At 34.4% G+C, this 24,010-nt stretch overlaps 3 protein-coding genes across 3 annotated transcripts; all 3 read right to left on the bottom strand.

The window, feature by feature from the left end:
* Window positions 1-10,949: 10,949 nt before the first annotated feature.
* LOC124924781 lies at window positions 10,950-11,750 on the bottom strand. The gene has a single exon (XM_047464773.1). It carries the CDS (start codon window positions 11,748-11,750, stop codon window positions 10,950-10,952), a length of 801 nt encoding a protein of 266 aa, XP_047320729.1.
* Window positions 11,751-12,986: 1,236 nt separating this feature from the next.
* LOC124924780 lies at window positions 12,987-13,793 on the bottom strand. Its single transcript, XM_047464772.1, has one exon. The coding sequence runs from the start codon at window positions 13,791-13,793 to the stop codon at window positions 12,987-12,989; it is 807 nt and encodes a 268-aa protein (XP_047320728.1).
* A 2,363-nt stretch (window positions 13,794-16,156) lies between these two features.
* LOC124924062 (protein ALTERED PHOSPHATE STARVATION RESPONSE 1-like) lies at window positions 16,157-20,676 on the bottom strand. The gene is made up of 4 exons (XM_047464109.1): window positions 19,018-20,676; window positions 18,705-18,901; window positions 17,479-17,702; window positions 16,157-17,394 (listed from the first exon to the last, which is right to left on the bottom strand). The coding sequence occupies exons 1-4, from the start codon at window positions 20,354-20,356 to the stop codon at window positions 16,611-16,613; spliced, it is 2,544 nt and encodes an 847-aa protein (XP_047320065.1). The 5' UTR covers window positions 20,357-20,676; the 3' UTR covers window positions 16,157-16,610.
* Window positions 20,677-24,010: the final 3,334 nt, after the last annotated feature.

Raw genomic sequence — 24,010 nt, 5'->3', positions numbered from 1 at the left:
ATACCACTAGAATACACCTAGCGGTCCAAGAAAAGGGGATGAGGGCCGAGAGATAACTTAGAGCACCAAGTTCCAAAATATTCAATTCATAGCCCCAAAAAGTGGGGTGGGAATCAGCATTTAAAGAGGCTGAAGTACCCAAGAGTCGGTTACAAATTTGTTATAACAACTTACAAAATAACAGAATTCGGTTTTAAAAAAATATAAGAGAAGATAAAAGATGAATTATTAAACAGAACATAAAGGTGGCCCAATTGTTCCATAGGACCGAGGAGGGTGCGCTTTCTTATTCGTGGATCGTAACATCATCTCCCCATCAGAAGTTCGTCGACCCCGACGAAGAGAGTGTTGTCTCGTTTGCCTCCTTGCTGCTAACATCTCTGGGCATTGAATACTTATAACTTCTGCATCTTACCAAGTTTGGTCTTTTGTTTGGGCCCCATCCCAATTGATTAGCAGCTGTTTTTCATTTTTCCTTACACCATTATGTCTTGTTCACCCACAATTTTTCCGGTCCTGTTTGGTTGTGTGCTAAGTTGGGGAATATTTTCAACAGCAGCAGGGGTACCTTTGAATGATTTTAATTGCGAGACATGGAAGACATTGTGTATTCTGTTGTCGGCCCCGAGTTCCAGCTTGTAAGCAACTTTCCCAATCCTTTCCAACACTTCAAATGACCCAAAATACTTTGGTGAGAGCTTGTGGAATAACTTCTGGACCGAACGTTGTCTATATGGCTGTAACTTCACCAATGCTCAGCTACCCACTTGCAACGTGACATCTTTTCTCTTCTTGTCCTGCTGCTGCTTCATACGATTCTGGACTCTTTTCAAATGGAATTTTATGAGTTGGAGTGAGGCTTCCCTGGCCGTTAGCGATACATCCACCTCTTCCACTCTCGAGTCACCTGCTACATACGGTGTGTGGACTGGGGGAAGGTATCTATATATGGCTTCGAAAGGAGTTGTTTGTATTGCTGTATGAAAATTAGTGTTATACCACCATTCAGCCAAAAGCAACCAGTGTACCCAATCTTTCGGTATTTGGCCAGCCATGCAGCGTAGATAAGTGACTATCTCGGTTTGGCCATCCGTCTGAGGGTGATAGGATGAAGATAAAGCTTGTTTTACTCCTTGTATACTTAAAAATTCCTGCCAAAAGGTGCTTAAGAACACTTTGCCCCGATCACTGATGATGGTTGTTGGCATTCCGTGGAGCTTGGAAACGTTGTCCACAAATAATTCAGCTACTGTCCGGGCAGAAAAGGGGTGTTGCGGACTCATAAAGTGGGTCATCTTCGATAGTCTGTCAACTACCACAAATATAACACTTTTACCTTTTGACTTAGGCAAGCTTTCAATGAAATCCATGGAGACCAATTCCCAGAATCGATTGGGAATTGCTAAGGGCTGAAGCAGACCCCTATATGTTGAGTTATCAAGTTTATTTTTTTGGCAAACTTCACAGGTCCGGACAAATTCCCTAATATCTTTAAGCATTCCTGGCCAATAGTAAACAAGTTGCATTTTCTTCTGGGTGACCAGAGTCTCCGAATGCCCCCCTTCTGCTCCCAAGTGCATGGCTGCAATTAAGGTATTTCTGAGGTCGTTATTCTTTCCCACCACCAGCCGGTCCCTTTTCCTCAATAACCCGTGGTCGTATGAGCATTCTGGGTGAGAATCAACATTAGCAAGAATTTCACAAATGACTTTGGTTAAGTTGGAATCTTCTTCATAACTTTTCTGAATTTGTTTTTGGACAGCAGTGTGATAGACCAAAATTCCTGCACATTGGACACCTGCTACCCGTCTAGACAAAGCATCTGCCACCAAGTTTTCTTTTCCCCTTTTATATTGAACAACAAAGTCATATCCCACCAATTTATAGAGCCATTTCTCTTGAGCCGGGGTTTGAACTCTTTGTTCCAGCAAGTATTTAAGAGCTTCATGATCGGTCTTTACAATAAATTACTTGTACCTAAGGTAAGATTGCCACTTCTCCACCACAAAGGTTAAAGCCATCAGCTCTTTTTCATATGTGGATGATGGTAACTTTTCTGGTTCAATCGCCTTGCTTATGAATGAAATTGGTCGACCTTCTTGCATTAGAATTGCCCCTATACCAACTCCGCTTGCATCGGTCTCTACTACAAAGGGAATATTGAAATTTGGAAGCGCCAGGACCGAAGGGGAAAGCATACGCTGCTTCAACAATAGAAATGCATCTTTAGCTTCTTTATTCCATTCAAACTGACCCTTATTCAATAGGGCCGTGAGTGGTCGTGCTATAGAGTCGTAGCCTTTTATAAATCTTCTATAGTATCCGGTCAGACCAAGGAACCCTTTCAATTGCTTAGGAGATTCTGGAACTGGCCATGTGCTCATTGCTTCTAACTTTGCTGGATCCGTAGCTACACCATTCTCGTCAAGGATATGGCCAAGATAGGAAATTTGCTTGCACCCAAAATTATATTTCCCCCTGTTAAGGAATAACTCGTTATGTTGCAATATTGAAAGTACCTTATGTAGGTGCTGGATATGTTCCTTCCAGCTCGGGCTGTATACTAGGATATCATCAAAAAATACTAGCACAAACTTCCTTAAAAATGGTTTCAGGGTCGCGTTCATTAAGCTTTGGAAGGAGGACGGTGCATTGGTTAGGCCGAAGGGCATCACCAAAAACTCATACAGGCCTTCGTGAGTACGGAATGCTGTTTTGTGGCAGTCACCTGGGTGCATCCTTATCTGGTGGAATCCTGAGCGCAAATCAAGCTTGGAAAAGAACTTGGACCCATGCAATTCTTCCATTAACTCTTCAATGACCGGAATAGGAAACTTATCCTTAATGGTTGCTGAGTTGAGCCGCCTATAATCAATACACATTCTCCATGATAAGTCTTTCTTTCGGACCAACACCACAGGGGCGGCAAAAGAGTTGTGGCTTCTTCTTATGACTCCCCTGTCAAGCATATCGTTGACCAAATGTTCAATTTATGTCTTCTGCAGGGCGGGATATCGGTAGGGACGCATGCATACAGCTTCCGTGCCTTCCTTTAATGGGATGCGGTGATCTTGTTCCCTGGCGGGTGGTAAGTCCTCAAGTTACTGGAATATTGGGCTGAAGTCATCTAGCATTTGCTTTAGGTCTTCAGGAATATCATCTGGTGGCCTTGTAGAGAGCGAGAAAAATTGTGCTTAGTTTTCACTTCTTATTTGGATCATGACAGCGACATTGTCTTTCTTTAATAACTTCTCTAGGTGATCACCCTTCATTAAATTGATTTGTGTATGGGGTATGCCTTGCAAGACCGTGGTTATCCCTTCCCTTTTAAAAGAGAGTGTTAATTTTTCAAAGTCCTATTTTGAAGGGCATAGAGTAATCAGTCATTCGATTCCTAGCACAATATCATACCCTGTCATTGTCAATACCTTCATATTTGCTTGATAAAACTTACCTTCCATAGACCATTTCAGATCTTGGCAGAAATTAGAGCATAGATGTTAGAGTCGTCCGCCACTCGAACCGAGAGCACTTGGGTGGGAAGTATGTCATGGCTAATGTTCTTCATTATCCTGCTATTAATGAAGTTATGAGTGTTTCCTGTATCAATTAGGATCACGACCGGTAGGTTCCCAACTTTACCAAGAATCTGGAGCGTTTGAAAGGTTTTAGAACTCGTCAATGCATGTAAGGATATGGCTAGTTCTTCCACTGCGTCAGGCTGCAAAAAAGAATCATCAAGGTCTACCTCCGGAGCAGGTTCTTGGAGACTTGGGGCGACTTCTTGATCATTGGCCAAGACCATGAATAACTTTGATTTACACCTGTGGTTTGGTTGCCATTTTTTATCGCAAGTGTAGCATAGGCCCTTCCTTCTCTTTTCATCCATTGAGACCGGGTCTAATTGCTTAATATGGCCCTGATTTGCACTCGAAGAGGACCCATATGATGAGCTCGGCTTGATGTATGGGATTCTGTTCGTGCTTTGCCAACTTGGTTTGACGTTGCTCGGATTGGGCAGTAGTGGTGGCTCGGCGCTGTACAAATTCTCATTGCTCATTAAGGACCGATACGTTGCTTCTTGGACTTTAGCCATGGCCATGGCTTCGTTTAGAGAATCCGGGAATTGCAACCTGATACAGTTTGCAATTTCCTCCCTTAGACCGGACAAGTAGCAATCTATGACGTATTCCCTTGGCATGTTGTAGAGTTTTTGAGAGATCGACATATATTGCAGATTATAATCTTGAACCGACCCAACCTGTTTCAGATTCATCAACTGTCTCATTGGAGTGTCGTGTATAGAGGGTCTGAATTGCGTCATAAGATCTCTCTTGAACACGTCCCAAGATAGGGCCTCCATATGGTCTCGATTCTGTAGATAAGATCCATACCACATTCTTGCTTCGCCAGAAAAGTGAATGGGTGCAATTTCTAGTTTCGTGGCATCCCTAATTTTATCCACCCTGAAAAATTGTTCGGCGGATATTAGTCAGCCCTCGACATCCGACCCATCAAACCGAGGAAAATCGACCTTGGTTAGCCGAGTAGGAGGAGCATAGTGTTGGTCGCGGTTCTGGCCATGGTGCTGGGGCCTAAATGGGGAATGACCGTGGCAAGAATTATCTTCATAGGGTCTGTGGCGGGGTTCTTGCACATTTCCAGATACCCCGCTCTCAAAGGCTGTCATTCTTTCTTCAGCCGCATCAAATCTTCGGTCTATGGCAGCTTGCATCGCAGCTGTTTTTTGGGACAGGTTTTCAATAAGGGCCTTGAGCGCATCCATTTCTGATTGCTGGCGAGTTTCTACCATGTTGAGAATCGCCCAGCTTTGATACCAATATGTTAAGTTTTAAACTATGACCGAGCCTTTCGAGTTCTTTAGTTCAAGAAACAAGTTCTTGATTGTAGGGACCAGGGACGGAATTCGATTCTCAAACGCAACGGACATAGAGTGAGGAAAGAATTCGAGGTTAAGAGAGAAGAAACCGGGGTGAGAAGAGAATACCACTAGAATACACCTAGCGGTCCAAGAAAAAGGGATGAGGGCCGAGAGATAACTTAGAGCACCAAGTTCCAAAATATTCAATTCATAGCCCTAAAAAGTGAGGTGGGCATCAGCATTTAAAGAGGCTGAAGTACCCAAGAGTCGGTTACAAATTTGTTATAACAACTTACAAAATAACAGAATTCGGTTTTAAAGAAATATAAGAGAAGATAAAAGATAAATTATTAAACAGAACATAAAGCTGGCCCAATTGTTCCATAGGACCGAGGAGGGTGCGCTTTCTTATTCGTGGATCGTAACAGATTACGATGAGGACAAGGCTCCCGCTCCAGGCGATTTCACTCTAAAATTCATCAAGGTTTCTTAGAAATTTATCAAGACTAGTTATCTTGACTCTTTCCATCAATTTTACGTCAAAACTCTTTCGTAAAAAAGCTAAAATTCAACATTTATTGTGTTGATCAAGAAAATCCAAGGACAAGAGATCTGAAGCATTTTTTACTACAAGTTTTTATAATGTATTTGATTCTTTCAATCACTTTTACGTCAAAACTTTTTTTTTAAAAAGTTGAAATTCAACATTTATTATGCTCATGGTCAAGAAGATCCAAGGGACAAGAGATCTGAAACATTTTTTACTACAAGTTTCTATATACACAAAATTATTTTTCCTTGCTAACAGATGCTATCTCTGTAGAACCATTTCTTTCATTTCTTGTTCTACCCTGTTTCAAATAAATTTTTCCAAACTACCCACATTTTTATTCTTTTTTTCAAACTATCTACCTTCTTTCTAAATTATTAATTAACTTTCTCTCTCTTAACCCATTAATTAATTACTTCTCACTCTTAACCATTAATTAACTCTCTCTCACTTTTAACTATTAATTAACATACTCTCTTTCTCTAAACTATTAATTAACTCATCTATCTCAATTAACTAATTAAATATATTATCTAAATATTAAAATAAAATAACACATATATTTTAATTTTACTTAAATTTATAAATATAATAAATACTCTTTTTTTTACATTATAAATTTTATTTAATTTATAAATCTTTATTATATATTCAATCTCTTTTCTTTACATTATTCTCTTTATATGGTCTAGTTTGATTTTTAAAAAATATTGTATTAGAAAGTTTATCAACCAAAATTAAATAACTCATTAAAGTAGTCTAGTGGTAAGAGTCGCTTAAAAGACAAAAAAAAAAATCAAAGATTTAATTTCCATCGGGAGCACTTTGAGTTGAAGCGAGGGGGCGAGAAGGACGGTTGGGTTTTATGCTGGTTTTCTTAATTAAAAAAACAAAATTAACTACAGGATCCTATAAAACAACGGTCTAATTTAAAATGTAGAATTCAAACGCTAATAAATGTGAAAACTAAATGTTAAGTTAATTTATTATTATATTTAAAGTAAAAAGAATAATACCATATTATTTATATTTAATTTGTGTATCATTATTTTAAATTTATCAACGTATAAAAAATTAAAATATGATATATAAGCATAGTATATTTTTTAAAATAAATAAGTCAACTAAATTTTAAACACTTTATTTGAACATACTGAATTATTCAATATGGTAAAAATATATTATAAATATATAGTCTTATTTGATGATAAAACCAGTTAAAATGATTTAAATTAATTTTTTATTCAATAAGTTCATAACAATAATAATAAATTTAAAAATAAATAAATAATATTTTAACATCTTGAAATATAAGTTGATCAATAATAGTATAAATGAATTAATTGAGATTAAATTCAAATAAAGAGAGTGTGAATGTATAATAAAGATTTATAAATTTAAATAATTTATAATGTAAAGAAAAGAGAGTGTATATATATATTATATTTATAAATTTAAATAAAATTAAAATATATGTGTTATTTTATTTTAATATTTATATAATATATTTAATTAATTAATTGAGAGAATTATTAATTAATAAGTTAATTAATAGTTTATAGGGAGAAAAAATAAGATTAATTAATAATTAAGAGAAAGAGGGGTTAATTAATGTATTAAGAGAGAGGGAAATTAATTAAATGATTAATTAATATTTTAGAGAGAGAAAGTGAGTAACTGGAAAATGAAGTAGTTTGAGAAAAATGGTTTGAAACATTGGTCGAAGAAGAAATGGTTCGTCTCTGTCTTCAAAGACGAAAACAGCCGATCATATTCTCTTTCATTGTCCTATTACCTCCTCCATTTGGGCCCTTTTTGCATCAATCAAGAATAAGGGGATGTGAGTCTATCTCAAACTCAACGTAACTTAACTTTATTATATTTTTGAGTTTCTTTCTTTTTTACCCTCTCTTTTTTCTGCAAACTATTTAGGAATGTTTTTTCGTTTCACTCTCAATTTAAATAAAATTCTGACATTCTTTTCAAAAACAAATATATTATAATATATAGGTTAGAAAGTAAACCCTTAGTATTAAGATTAGTATTAATCTCCACTGCCAATTTCATATTCCAAAATGTTGAGAAAACAAAATGTAATGATATGTCTTGATTTTACAAGTGGGACTATTTATACAAGGATATAAAGGAGTAATACACAATGCAAGGAGAAATTTATACATTTCCTAAGGTAGAAACCTATACACTGCCAAGAAGGACTTATCTCTAATTTAATTTAGTCATTGTTTCCATCACTCCCCTCCTTAGGAGTGAATAGATTAAGAACTTCTAACTTTCCAAGATTGCGGTTGAATGAGGTTCTATCCAAAGACTTTATGAAGATGTTGGCCAATTGGTTCTTGTTCATCACGTAAGGTGTTTCGATTTGGCCAGATTGTACTTTCTCTCATATAAAGTGACAATCAACTTCAATATGTTTGATTCGTTCATGAAAAATGGGAATAGATGCAATATGACGTGTTTCTTGGTTGTCGCAATACATTTTAATAGGTTCATTGTGAGATATTCTATTATATTGGAGTAGATGCTTAATCCAGATAAGTTCGCTAGCTATAGTAGCCATAGCTGGTATTACGCTTCAGCGCTGGATCTTGCAACCACATTTTTCTTCTTGCTACGCCAAGTGACTAGATTCCCGCCAACAAATGTACAAAATCCGGTGGTTGATTTTCGATCATTACTTCCTGCCCAGACTGCATCTGAGTATCTAATAATGTTTGAGCAATGATTTTTTTAAGTCAGATAATTCCTTGTCTCGGAGTAGCCTTAAGATACTAAAATATTCTTTCGACTGCTTTGAGGTGGCTTGTTCGTGGAGCATGCATGTACTGGCTTACTGCGCTAACAGAAAAAATGATATTTGGTCAAGTATAAGTTAAATATATAAGTTTACCAACTAATCTTTGATATTTGTTAATATCTTGTAACAACTCACAATCTTCAGAGTTAAGTTTAGTAGTGGTGTACATGGGAGTATAATTTGGTTTTAATCCAAACTTCTCTGTTTCATTTAATAAATCTATGGTATATTTTCTTTGAGACAAGAACAACCCTTTTTGTGAATGGGTTATTTCCACCAAAGAAAATACTTAAGAATACATAAGTATTTGATATCAAAAGTTCTTTGTAAGTACATTTTAATTTTTTTTATTTCTTCATCATTATTACAAGTAATTATAATATCATCTGCATATATAAGAATAAAAAGAGATGAGTTTTTAATAAATAATGAGAAATTTGTCTACTTTTTATGAAACCAAATTGAAGAAGAGCATTATTTAATTTAAAATACCAAGCTCGGGGAGATTGTTTTAGTCCATATATAGCTTTATTAAGTTTACAAATACAATTAGAACTCAAGTTCTCTTTGTAACCTGGAGAAAGAGCCATATACACTTCCTCCTCTAAATCACCCTGTAGAAAAGTATTTTTTTCGTCCATTTGAAAAAGGTTCTAAATTTTATTAGTAGAAATTAATAAGAGAATTCAAACCATGTTCATTTTAGCTACAGAAGCAAGTGTTAACTCGTAATCTATACTATATTTTTGAGCGTATCATTTTGCTACAAGACGAGCCTTGTATTTATCTATTTTTTCATTACAATCATATTTTATTTTATATACCCATTTGCAACCAACAAATTTTTTTTCTATAGGGGTTACAACAATGTCCCAAGTATGAATTTTTTTCAACTGATTCTAGCTCCTCACACATAGCTTGTTTCCATAGAGGGTTAGAAACAACTTCTTGAAAAATTCTAGGCTCGATGTTATTTATATCAGTTAGAAGTTATAATGTGATGGAGATATTTGTTCATAAGATAAAAATTGTTGAATGGGGTAGGATAAATTATAAGTAACATAGTCATCGAGTTTTACAAGTGATCGGCTAGGACGCAATGATCTTTTTACACCTTCATGTTCTAATAAATTTTCTAACTCATTTGTTTCATGATCTACTTCTGAAATAGGTTGAATTTCTTGTTCTGGTGGATTTTCCGATCCATATGACTCGTGTTTTCTTCTTGAGAATTCTCCCCCTGAGATGGTACCGGATTTCAAATTATTGCTCCCTGAGAATTCATTTCCTGCAGATACATCTTCAAAAATGTTGAGAGTATGAATAAAATTGTTAAAAAAATCATACTCATCATTTTTTTTTGAAAAATGGCTCATGCTCTTTAAATGTAACATTTCTAAAAAGTAAAATTTTGTTAGTGTTAGAATCATAACACTTGTACCCTTTTTGAGTTGTGGAATATCCAAGAAATATGGCTTTGATAGAAGATACACTAAGTTTATCAGTGCGATGAATTTGGACAAAACATGTGCAACTGAAGACACGCAAATATTCATAAGAGATTTATTTGTTATTTAAAACATTGAGTGGAGCTTTTCCATTCAATACAGATGTAGGAAGTCTGTTTCTAATTAGTTGAACGACGGTGAGAAAGGCATCAAACCAAAATCTCTTAAGAACATTAGATTGGAAAAGTTTCCCAAGATATGTAGTTCTTTTCGTTTAAAAGAGAAAAGTTTCTCCCGAGAGTAGACATCGTCGGCTTTAGAAAAACAGAGAATCTCTAAGATTAAAAGAAAAATGAACAACAAGCAGTGTTTGCATAAAAGAAAAAATTAGGCCGTGATTAACTACTTTAATACCATGTTGAGAAAGTGAAAGGTATTGATATGTCTGTTGGATTTACAAGTAGGACTATTTATACAAGGATATAAAGGAGCAATACACAACCCAATGAAAAACTTATACACCTCACAAGGTAGAAACATATACATTGTCCAAGGAAGACTTATCTCTAATTTAATTTAGTCATTATTTCCAACCCAAAACAACAACAAAATATTATTAGTTTGTCTCCTATGTTAAGACAGTTGGAATCTGCTTCATCTGTATTCTTTGAACGATGAAAAAATAGATGGAGAGAGTAGACTCTAGTAATCTTATTTTATTGGACACGAAATCATCCAAATCATTCAAGTTGTGTATTTGAGTTGTTTCAATAAAATTAGAAGTTGTTAATGCCAACTGCTCCTTTTTTTTGGTATTATCAAGTGTGATTCTTGGTTGGCACACCAATCAAGACCAAGCTCATTATTTTTTGTGTACTTCATGTCTTCAAATCATAGAAACTGTAAAAACTTGTTCTTATTCATCTCACCTTTGTGTTGTATGGCTTTGAGATTTAACTATGATGGCTTTGCATCCATTGCCACAAGATAGGGATGAGAATTTGATGCTATATCTTATATTATGTAGAGAATAGATCCAACAAAAGATTGGGATAAATTATGCAATTTTACCTCCATGGCTTATAGAAGGAGAAATGATATCATGAAAAGACATGTAATGTATTTTGGTAGAAATGTTGTATTCATTTATAATTTGTACTGTACTGTATAGGATTTTGGTATGTACACCTATGAACAGATTCTAACTACATCAATGTGTCAAAACTGAATAGAGGGATGTAATATCCTCTCCTAGTAGCTAAGCATGTTGAGGAGCAAAACTCTAGTCTTGATCAAGTGTTTGAACAAGCAGTCTAGTCCTTCTTCAATATCTTGAATTTTGAATTCCATCTCTTCCAACTGTAACTGGATGCTCTCAATATCCAGCACTCCCAAAGTTTCATTTATTTGGTCAAATTCATTTTTGTTTGTTCCCTTGCATTCGGTGTGGATTAGCTTCGAGATCAAGCTTGAGCGTGCCTTAGTCCCCATAACATAAGTCAAGAATGATTCGAGTACAGAAATTGTGGCAGATTGGACACTGTTGAATAAACCAATGGCTTCCAATTGATCAGCTCTTTCGGAGATCTTGACATTCTTGAGACCCTTTAAAGCCTTTTGAATTGCCTTTTGGTTCTTCCTTCTGGAAGACAAATACTTCCCAGATGCATCAGTTGCATCTTTCCTTCTTCGGAGAGATGATAGAAGCTCTTGCACATCGTACTTGGCCTGTGAGAAAATGTCCTTGGTTGCTGTGCATGCATCCAAGATCTTGATATATGTATCCAAAACCTCATCTGCTAGTTTCTTATTGGATTCTTGGACCAATGTCATTGATTGCATATGAATCATGTCATATGCATAAACATTCAGATCTAGAAGGCCACTCAATCTATCTCCAAGAGAAGATAATGAATTAGATGTGGACTCTGTTTCCTTGAGTCTGTTAAAGTGTTCATCGAAATGAGGAAGGAGCTGATGGGTGCTTGATGGATAGCTGGTAGAACGAGCATGTCGCTGAGTCTTCATTCTGATTGGAGAAGATGGTGCCATTTGCACTGATATTGGTGAGTTCAACCCCTAAGTTTGTCTTGAAGAGATGCTTGTGAGTTTGGTATCTCTTCTTCTAGCATATGCTCTATATTTATAGTCTCTTTTTCATATTCTGGTGACAACGCGATCTTGATCTTGATCTGAATGAGATAGCATTTGCTGGTTTTGTTGGCAATGTTGGCTCGGTGTTTCCCTCCCACCAGTCATAAGATGACTCAGCCAGCTGATCATTGACATGCACGAGTATTATGAAGTCAGATGAAAGTAAATATATATATCAATGGTCATGTACTAATAAAGTAATAATTCACAAATACCTACTATTCTCTTCTGTTGTCTCCCTCATGGGATAGATGACAACTCACATTTTTATTTGGATAATTGTGAATACATGCGTGCATATACATATCTAATTGATGAAATGAAAATATCATTAATTAATTAGTTAGGATGCAAGTGCACAAATGGGTCTGACAACTACTTGTTATATAATTGGATGAGGATCAATTTCATTATTATTGTTTGTGAGATATTTAAGAAGAAGCCCTCGTGGTTTTTAAAATTTTCAGCATGTCCCCATTTCATGCATAAGAACAAGTTCTGTTGTTTTTGTTAACATTCATTGCCAATTTCAATTAATAGGATTCAAAATGACCACTCTTTCTCTTTTGTAGGAACCAAATCTTTTTCTCCTGAATTTCATGTAAAATTCTTTATTTTTCCCTCAAATTCAAAACTCTTTAAGTTTTCCATGAATCTTATGAAAATAAATAAATGATTTTCTACACAACATCATATATGTGGACAGGGTTAATATGTTTTCAGTTAGGTATGGGAAAACCAATATTGTAAAAAACCCAACTTGATTTAAGTTCTTACGATAACTTAGCCCTCAAAAATTAAGATTTTGGATTTCTTTTGAGTTAATATATTTGGTTCTATGTTCATGTGTTAACTCATGGCAAATCATGACTTGTTTTAAACGTTTTTATAGGGGTTTTCTCCAAAGATTCGTTGAGCTTGCGTGGACTATGGAATATTGAAAATTGACTCCTTTAAAAAAAAGTTCTTTGTTTCCCTGAATCTAACTTATATAAGAGGTTAAATGATGTCAATCAAAAGACAAGATGTATGTTTGGTAAAATTATTGTATTGTATTGTATAGGCTATTGATTTGTACACCTATGAACAAATTATAATGTGTCAAAATTGAATGGAGGGATGAGATATCCTCTCCTAGTAGCTAAGCATGTTGAGTAGCAAAACTCTAGTCTTGATCAAGTGTTTGAACAAGCAGTCTAGTCCTTCTTCAATATCTTGAATTTTGAATTCCATCTCTTCCATCTGTCTCTGGATGCTCTCAATATCCATCACTCCCAAAGCTTCATTTATTTGGTCAAATTCATTTTTGTTTGTGCCCTCCTTGTGGATTAGCTTCGAGATTAAACTTGATCGTGCCTTTGTCCCCATAACATAAGTCAAGGATGATTCAAGAACTGAAATTGTGGCAGATTGGACACTGTTGAATAAATCAATGATTTCTAGTTGATTGTTTCCTTCTGAGATCTTGACATTCTTGAGATCCTTTAAAGCCATTTGAATTGCCCTTTTGTCCTTCTTTCTGGAGGCCAAATACTTTCCAGAGGCATCAGTTGCATCTTTCCTTCTTCGGAGAGATGAAAGAAGCTCTTGCACATCGAACTTGGCCTGGGAGAAAATTCCCTTGGTGGCTGTGCAGGCATCCAAGACCTTGATATATTTATCCAGCACATCATCTGCTAGTTTCTTATTGGATTCTTGGACAGTTGTCAATGAATGTTGAATGTGAGGCATCTGTAATAAGTCATCAACAGATAAATGCAGATCTTGAAGGCCGCTCAGCCTATCTCCTAGAGAAGACAATGAAGTAGAGGCTGCCCCAGTTTCCTTAAGTCTGTTAAGCTGTTCATCCAATTGAGGAAGGAGTGGGTAGGTTCTTGATGGAAAGCTGATTGAGCGAGCATGCTGCCGAGTTCTCATTCTGAAAGGAGAAGATGGTGCCATTTTAATGAACTGATATTGATTAGTTCAACTTCTAAGTTTGTCTTGAAAAGATGCTTGTGAGTTTGGTATCTCTTCTTCTGGCATATGCTTCATATTTATAGTCTCTTTTCCATATTCTGGTGATAACGTGATCTTGATCTGAATGAGACAGCCTTTGCTGGCTTTGTTTTCAATGTTGGCTCAGTGTTTCCCTCCCACCAGTCAGGTTATTGAGAAGTCAGATGAACTTAAGCTTAACAATGGGTTTGTCGTGATCATGTGCTAATAATTAGCATGAAACAAGGTATGCAACTACTATTCTCTTTTGTTGTCTCCCCATGGGATGGATGACAACTCACATTTCTATTTAAGATTGTCATTTATGCTCATTTATCAGCATATGACTGGCTCTGCAAACCTAATATAATATAGGTCATTTATTCAAAACTACCACAATATTTTATTTTCATAATCATGTGCAGCAACTTGAATACAATTGGAATCGTTTTATTATATGTTTAGACATCATCTGCTCACTCACCAAGAACAAACATGTGGTTATGTCATTATAAAATTTGTTTGGTTACATTGAATTATAAAATATGTCTAGGGTTTCTTCATCGTGGTTATGTGCAAATACTAATAATGTAGTTGCACGAGCATCATCAATAAATCAAGGTATTTAATTATTTCTCTCTATCAGAATTGTCTCCCCCACGAGGAATATATTATGCTTCCCTCTCGCTGTCTGTCTGGTCTACATTAACTGTTATAATGCAAAACTGTTAGATATTTCCTTCTTTTATTCAAGTAACATAGATCTGGTGTTTTTCTCTCTTGCAGTGGATAGATAGCTATTTGCATCCCTTGTGAAAATCGGCCACACGCTCTTGACAAATCTCTGTTTTCAACTGAGGCAAACCGACGGTAAGTGTTGCTCTGTTCTTATCTTCTTATTACGAATTATCAGGAACTTCTTCTTTTGGATGGGAAGGCCTATCCTCCAATTGACTTAGCAAATTGAAGGAAGAAAGTTCATATCTTTTTTATCAAGCATCATTCTGGTAGAGCCTTTGGTATTTGGTTTGAAATGTTGTATTAGATTGTTCCCCAGACAAAGAACCTGCCCTCATCAAAGATGAAGTTATGAATGTCTTTGATCACTTTCAGAAAAAGACTTGGAATTCAACACTTGTCATGTTCAAGTCTCCTTGGCTAATGATTTGTAACAATCCAGGGTATAAGATTATTGGCAAGGCCTTTGTGAAAGAGTGTCAGTTTTTGGATGCAGTTCTCATTGCTAACGAATGTAAAGAAAATGAGTGATACATGATGCCATGTTTTGCAAGATTGATATGCTCACTTAATCAGGGATTTTCTATTCTTTGTTATGGCTGTGTATGGTTTCTTCAAGAGGAGTTCTAGAGGGGTAGAGAAACGGGATCATTTGTCCCTATTTACTACGATTAGAAGGAACCTGATCCTTTTTGAAGCACCATTAGGATTGAAAGTCTTGAGAGAAGTCTGAGATGTATCTTTTCGAAAAGCCTTATAACTAGCATAGATTGGCTCAGAATTTTGGCTTTAAAGTGGGGAAATGGAAATCTACCGAGAAGATATCTTAGCCTCTCAATGGGTTGGAGTTGTTGAAAATATGAAGACTAACAATGCCTTGTGGACAATCTTTATCAACAATTCTTTATTTTCTTTATATATTGGGTCTTCCAAACTAACTCACCACCTTATACGAAATGGAAGGATGTGAAGATGAGTAAAATAGAATGGTTGGCTTGGAAGGCTGTCATCAAATCAAAGTATGAACAATTGTTTTTTTTCTTTCTAAGCTGTTGAGTAGCTTTTTGTAGATTAGGAGGCTATAAAAGAATATTAATGATTTTGGTTGGACAAAGTAAGGATTGGTTCCGACTCTTTTGGTTTTTGTCAGGATCTGAAGACCAAACTTAATGAATTATCCTCTAATGGGATGTGTATAGGCTATATATGATTTGACATATTCCTTATTTAATGGAAGTTGGGTTTATGTTGAAAGATGTTTTGGGATGGATGATAGCTGCTGTCAAACTTAAAAGGAACTAGTTACATGAGATAGATCACAATCTTTAATGATATTTAGAACTGAGTTTAATGAATAGCCATTTTATGATATCAATTTGTGAGAAACAAATGCTTCCGTCTTATTTAATAAAAAAATAATAAAATTTAACAGATAAATGATTGATTTGAAAAAGTGATCATGTAAGCATAATAGGTTATTTAAATAATTATTTTTCCACAAATTATAGGAATCCAAAGGTTTTTCTTCTTTTTTTCTAATCATTAAACCTTCATTGCAGTAAAAAGTTGATATGGGGGAACAGACAGACTAGAAGAAATAATATTTCATTATTTGCCAATAAATAATCCTGTACAACAAATGAAATTTAAAAATCTAATGAGCAAAAGATTTCTACTAACCTATTTTACAATAATAATAATAATAATAATAATGTAACAACATCTAAAGGCACATCATCCATGACTTGCATAATATACTTGAGACATCATCATTCCTAATCTGTCTCTACCCTAAACTCTAGCCCCTAACAACATAAGCCTATAATAATAATATTATTATTATTATTGACATATATCAGATAGAGTCTTCTTTACCTTCAAAAGAACCGATCAAATCCATATTTCAAAATCAACAAAATTATGATCAGACCCCATTTCTGCTGCATCCATCTCTTATTGCAAAATTCATGCAACAGCAGCAGCAGCAGCAACAACAAAGGATCTCAGTTGTTGTAGGATGAAATCTCATCAATCATTGGATTTTTAATCTCTTTCATTTTCCTTACTAAGTCGATCTTGTCTATCCTCGTCAATTCGCAACAAAAGCTCCTCATAAGCACCCAACGACTCAGTTGTGAACCGCTCCATCGTCTCAAAAGCCCTCTTCAGACTCGTCTGCAAGCTACTACTACTACTCTTATTTGTATCTCCCTGATAAACCGCATTTCCACCTCCTAACAAAGACAAACCATTTCCATTTCCATTTCCAGCAGCAGACATCAAAACTAGCCTCTTGTCCAAAGCTTGAATCTCTTTCTGCACCTTCCTGTCATCTTTCTCTACACTCCTAAACCTTCTCTCCAGATCCTTGTTAGCTACCATCCTGTTCCGCATTTCCAGCACATCTCTCTCCCACAGATGAAGAACACTTCTCGCGCACTCCCTCATTGAATCCACCACTTCCTTCTCCGATATTCTCTCCATTGCCTGAGCCCACTGGAAACACATTACAAATATTGGAGGCGCCCCTATTCTCCCAGGAGAGAATGGAACTATTCCGTCAGCAGTTTCTTCAGGTACGTATAGAAGGCATTTCATTAGCCAGTTATTCAGTGCCTTTACAAAACCCTTTTGGGACCCAATCCAGAAAGAAAATTTTGATATCCAGTTAAGAAGCTCGTATTCAAGCTGTAAGGTCACCTGGAGACCAGCATCCGTTGGATGCTGCTGCTTCCTCGAAGCAATCATGTCAAGTTTCCTAGCTTGTCCTATCGCCTGACATTGACTACGATGGCATTCAACCAAGGATTTCCAAAATTTTGCCAACCTGATAATAATAAACAACAATAATATACTCAATTTATTCACAGGAAATAGCATATATAAGGGGGCATGAAAATGGAAACCTTACCCTTGAATGAGTTCATTTAACTGTGGCCATAGCTCATCGTCTCTTAACTTATTTATCTTCACAGATATCTTGTCAACAATCTGAATAGCAATCCTTATTTTTGTAGAGAGATTTTTTATGTACATCCTTGTTGCTTCTATTTTGTGGGCCTCGGCACCTCTTTTATCCATGCGTGCCAACTTCTCTGATTTCTGGTCATGTAGTAATCTCATTTTCTCTTCAACCTGCACAAAAATAAGGAAAAAACAAAAACAAATTTGATGAGTAATCTTCTATATAGTCCGCCAAATAGCAATTTGGTTATTACTTTTTTAGGTCCAAATACAAAACTTATGCCCTGTCAATCGAAGTAATTAAGAATGAAAGAATAGCTGCCTATGAGCATGGGAATATTATAAGTAATGAATTGCTCTCTCGAATGCATATCAGCTTAAGACCAGCATGAATCCGGACTGTAAAACAGAACTACTTGTTTTAGTAATATGGTTAATGAATGAAAACTCTCTGTTTCTGCTTCTCATTTAAATGCTTCTCTTTGTCTGATCACTTTCTCTTCTACTCCCCATCTTTTCCCTTGTTATAATCAAGTATGAATCAATATCATTCTGTAATACAGGAAGAACTCAAACTTTATTTGTATTAAAACATTATACAGATCAATAAAATTTCATCATACTTACAACAATTGCACCATTATCTATCTATGCTATAACAATTCTTATAAAGCATGTTTGAATAATCTATAAGGCCATTTGGATTTAATTCAAATAACCCTTTATCCCATCACGAATCACTTCATCAATCTAATCATTCAAATTAAATTGAAGTTAGGACATTACCATGTAAATTCTACAACAATATTAGAACATCCGCTCTAGTATTAGTTGAATCTTGGTCAGATATTGCCCAAATGGGATAAGGAGAACCATTCATCATTAATGATTCCAGGGTGGTTCTCAAATCAAATACTTGACATGTACCAACCGAACTGCCAATTTTTTATTAACTCTTAACAGAATTATGATGATTTTCAAATCACTAGAACACATGGTAGACTAACCAATACCCTCTACAAGTATGCAAACAAAACTATTTCTCCCCACCTGCATATACATGTCAATATCAATGCATATTTTCTATCACAAGTTACTAAATACATGACAAGTGCACATCACATGTCAGAATGATATCGATAAATGTAGGAACTGCAGAAACGAACCACCAACCTTGACTTCATTGTATAATTTCTTCTCCCAAAGAAATAGCTTATGCAATGTTGAAGATAGATTCCCAGATCCCATTCCCACAACCTCTTCAATTTCAGGGCCTTCATTCTCAATCGACGATGCCTCGGCAGCTTTGGAAGTAGAAGGTTGCAAAGCTAATGCCGAAGGTGTCGTTACATGCAACAACTTGGAAGATACTACATTAAGAAATAAGCACCCGCGCAATTAGGAGTTAGATAAATAATTCTACAAATTCCACTAGTACATAATATTGCAGAAACTATGCCAATGACCAATGCAGAGAAGCTCATACCATGATATCCAGCACCTTTCTTATATGGCATTTTCCCAACTTCAAGCAATACCGTGAGATCTTGACCTGATTCAGAAGCTCGCAGAAACTGAGTCTCAATTTCTCTTACAATCTCAGAATCACTGCTCAACCGGACATTGAAAGCTGGAGTATTCCCTCGATCGCCTGAAATCTCCTCCTTATCTACTTTCTTATCAACCACGTGCACCTCATACTCTTGAGGATTATTCTCGGCCGAATTACTTGGCCTGGCACGATACAATGACTCTGAAGCTCTCCCATTTTCATCTGCATCATTTACCACACCCTTCGAGTAACTATGTCCACCGCCAACATCAACAAATTTTTTATCTTCTTGTACCTCTTTAACAACCTCATGCTGAAAATCTTCCTCATCTTCCAAATCTGGAATTCCCTCGACGTCTCTCACATCACCGGAGTCACGGCTAGAGGTATAAGGTTGATAATACCTGTCTTCACTATCGAATGGATTTAGGAAATCCCAAGCAGAAGTCTGAGGCTGTGGGGGAGGAGGAGGTGGAGGAGCAGGAGCCGAACTTGAGGTCGATGCTTCGGATTGCACAGAGGCAGCTGGCCCAACCATAGCCGGAGTAGAAGAATAGCCGTACGGTGCACCACCGAAGAAGTTGCCGTAACCTGAATTACTGTAATACGGATAGGAGCTCTGATTTTGATTTTGATTTTGATTAGCATATTGATAAGGATAATATGATGAAGAAGATGACGATTCGCCCATATAAACAGTCTCTGGAACCATAGGTTTCTGTGCATATACAACCGACGACGGCGCTTTATTCTTAGTGTAACTGATATTGAAATTCGTATTCATATATCCAGGTGGATACGAGCTCAAAGACCCCTCCTGATCGGTATAATTCATCTGTCCGTACGGATGATAAGGAGAATTCTTACCAGAGTGATGAAGATGGTGATGATCATCTTGATGCAGAGATTCAGACCCCGATTCATCCGAATCCGAATCAGAGTCAAGCTGAATATGCGAGCCGGAATTGGAGTGAGAATGACCATGATGATGATTATGATGATTTTCCTCAGATGGAGGAGACCCTGAAGCCTCTGGTTGTCCCTTTCTCTGAGGCGGCAGATTCAGAACCGGTGAAGGCGGCGCACCCACATCAAGATCCTGATCAAAGAAGCGTCTTAGAGACCCACCAACCCCTTTGAGAGAGATCATATAAGCAACATGGGAATCCGCAAGTGAGTATCTTAATCGGATAGCTTGTTCAAGAAAGGCGCATCTATCACGGCAGAGGGCCACAGCCGGTAGGTCGTCTAGCTTGGAGCTGGCACAGCCCATCTGTAAACCCTAATGAGAGATTGGACCCAGAAAAAATAAAAAGAAAAAACTGGGTATGGTAGAGTTGGAAGTAAGTAAGGGAATTAGAAAGGAATTAAGAAGAAAGACATGAAATTTAGGGTTAGGAATGGAAGGGAGGGAGAGAGATAAGGGAAAGAAGAGAAGAGAAGAGGAGAGGACAGAGAAATAAAGAAGGACGACAGGGAAGGAATCTGGCCAGCGGGGAGTCGGTCGTCGTGTTGTAGCAGAGAAAGAGGGAAAGAGAAAAGGTGAAGAAATTGGACATCGTCGTCTTCGTCGGTGCGTGTGTATGTGTGAGTGCGTGCGTGTAGGCTTCAATATAGTGCAGTAGTAGTATAGCAGAGCAGCAGCAGTACACTGTTACTAATGTGTGTACGCGCGTACTGTAGAAGTTTGCTTTTCGACTTCACTTCTCACCACTTTCTTTTTTTTTATTTATTATTTTCCTTTTATTCCTCTTATTATATTATAGGTCAAGGTGGACGTCTTACGTGAGCAACCAAAATAATTCAAAGCATTATATTTCTTTTTATATTAATAAAATGAATGAATGAATGATACCAAACTCAAACTAATAATAATAATAATAACAATTTTAATATGTTCCTATCATTTATCTTGTATTTTATATCATAAATGAATGGTCAATTTTATTTGACTTAAAGATAGGCATCACAAGAGCAATTTTCTTGTCTCTCCTCCCTAGAGATTGAAAAGATATTTTATTTTTGTTTGTTACGGTATCTTAGTTTGGTCGAATTTTTTATTTTAAATATTTGTAATTTGAATAATATTTTTAATTTTTTGTGGGTCATTTATTGTCTATATCTTCCGACTGTGTTGGACTTAGTAATGCTTTCTCGAGTCCGTGTTCGTCACCTTTTAACAGCAAAAATTATCGTATTTGAAGTTGTTTTTTATTTTTTCAATAATGAGTTATTTGATTTTATCTTGAATATGGAGTTCTTCCTAGATATCATTTTATGATTTGTATGAGTTTCTTAATATTTCAGTCATATATGTAAATGATCGAATAATTTTCAAAATTTTTTACTAAGTAGAAATTTTTTCAACGTTGTTTTATTAGTTTCTTCGACTGTTTTACTTATGACTCTCATTGTTTAGGAGTTTAAATGAGTTTATTCTTTGAGTGACCCTCAATATTGTATGATTGTGAAATCTTATTTATTAAAAATTGTTTATAATTTAATATATATCATCAATTGTTTGTATTAATTATGTATGTTTTATTTTGTATTATTTATTAATTAATTTTTTTAGAAGTAATTCTCAATTAGTTTAATGAGATTTTTTTTGTTAAAAATAATAATTTGATTTGACTCATAAATGCGAATAAGTTATAATTACGATAATAAATTAATACATTTATTTTAGTAAATAAGTTACATTAGCGATTAAGCCGGTGAAACATCATCAATATTAACAATTCAAATAAATTGAATTTAAACATATTTGAATCTTTAACGAATAAGTTGTATGAAACTATCTAAATGATAGATTTCATCTCAAGTATATTCAGGTAAATCTTCTGTGAGAAGCTTAGTCATAACATATACAATATTATTACAAACATTTATAATAACATTTTAGTTTGTACACAGATAAATTAATTTTTCAACAAAACAATCTAGAGTCATGATTTTATTTAATACAAAATTCATTATTGTCGTATCTCATTGTTAAGAATTGGTTTCCAAGAGATCAAACGTGAAAGATTTGATTTTTAAAAAAATCAATTTTAGTGTAGGTCATAACTATGCATATTAGGTTAGTTTTTCATCTTAAAAAAATTCATATTATGTATATATTCAAGCTTGTAGTTTAAGGTTCAAATATATAAGCTTTGTTTCAAATATATGAGATTGTTTCATATATAACCTTGTTTAATTGATTATTAAACTTTTTTTTGGCTAGTTGCTCGAGGCCTAATTTAACTTTGAAATACGGATCGATCATCTTTAAAAATGGAGACTAGTTTCATATATATATATATATATATATATAATATAAAATAATATATAATTGAGTAATAAGTTATTTATTATTTTAAATATTAAATATTGAAATAAATAAAAATTTAAATAAGAATCAATTTAATGTATAAAATACTAATTCGAAAGTTGAGATGAATCAAACTATTGGAGTTCGTAAATAAGTCGGTTTAGTTCAATTTTTTCAATAAAACTTATATTTATAAAAACTACTTGGTTATAACTTATAACCAACCGACTCTACATTCAAATTGACCAGTTATAATTTGAATATAGGTTTGTTTTGTTTAGTCAATTAATTCAAATACTTGTATATATTTTTCTTACAAAAAATAAAATAAAATTCCACAATAAATTTAAAAACATTAATTAAGTTTATTCATGAAATAATATAACAAAACATATTCAACATTATCACATTTAAAATTAAAAAAATATATATTATACTTATTATCTTTAATCAATAGGTTATTAATAAATGTTTATCAAAAGTCTGTTTGGGTTTATTTTTTAAACTAAATTAATTAATTTACATTTAATTTAGACAAATTAAGAATTATTGAGTGGACGGGTTTCAACTTAATACTTATAATTTGACCAACCTTGACTATAACTAACCATTTATGTATATATATTTATCAAGTATGTATGAATATATTATTTTATTTATTTAGTTGAAAGTGATGTATGTATGTAAAATTAGGGCTCATCATAGCCTAGTCTTGCCTCTCCACCAGATAAAACAAGATTTGGGACCCCACCAGCATTATTTAAATTATATACCTTTGAAAAGATTAGTGAATAAATGCAAAGAATCATAACTGAATTTTTTTGGGCAGTGAAAATTTATGACAAAACCCATCATCATGTTTATGTTTGTAAGGTAAAAACAACGTTTATGTTTGTACCGTAAAAACAACGGTAACATATCCATGTAAAAAATAAAACCCAATTTAACATGCTAATTAATTTGTTAAAAACATAATTATATTTTATTAATATGTTTATAAAAACAATTCACACTATTATTATAATAATAAATTAATACAGTTTATAATCAGACTATAGATAAATGATTGTTTCCAAATTAATAGGATTATTATTAAAAAAATATTATGACAAATATATATATATAATATTTAATTATAAATATTCGAGTTTTCGCACACACGACCAATTATGTGAGTGTAACTGTTCGTGTTGTTTGTTAGTGTGACCCGTTTTCAAAATTTGAGTGTTTAATTAAAAAAATTGAAAAAGATGTATATAAATCTTGAAATATTTACTAATGTGTAGAACTTTATCTAATTAAATTATTTAACTTGTATATTTAAATTTAATGAATTAAGTTATTTAATTTATATATTTAAATTTAATCAAATATTTTTAAATATACGTAAATAAATTTGATCACATTTTTTTTTTATTAACTTCTTAGATATTTTATATTTGAATAAAGTTAAAGATATAATTTATTTTATGGGAGTTAAATAATTTATTTTAAATTGTTCGCATAAATTACATCATAATTTTATGGAAATAAAATAATATGTTATATAATTCATAAAATATAATTTATTTTTATTTATATATAATAACATTTAATTACCATTATTTGAGT

Source organism: Impatiens glandulifera, chromosome 2, assembly GCF_907164915.1.
Source record: "Impatiens glandulifera chromosome 2, dImpGla2.1, whole genome shotgun sequence".
In the NCBI taxonomy this organism is placed as follows: domain Eukaryota; kingdom Viridiplantae; phylum Streptophyta; class Magnoliopsida; order Ericales; family Balsaminaceae; genus Impatiens; species Impatiens glandulifera.
This window is presented reverse-complemented; position numbering and strand designations above follow the sequence as displayed.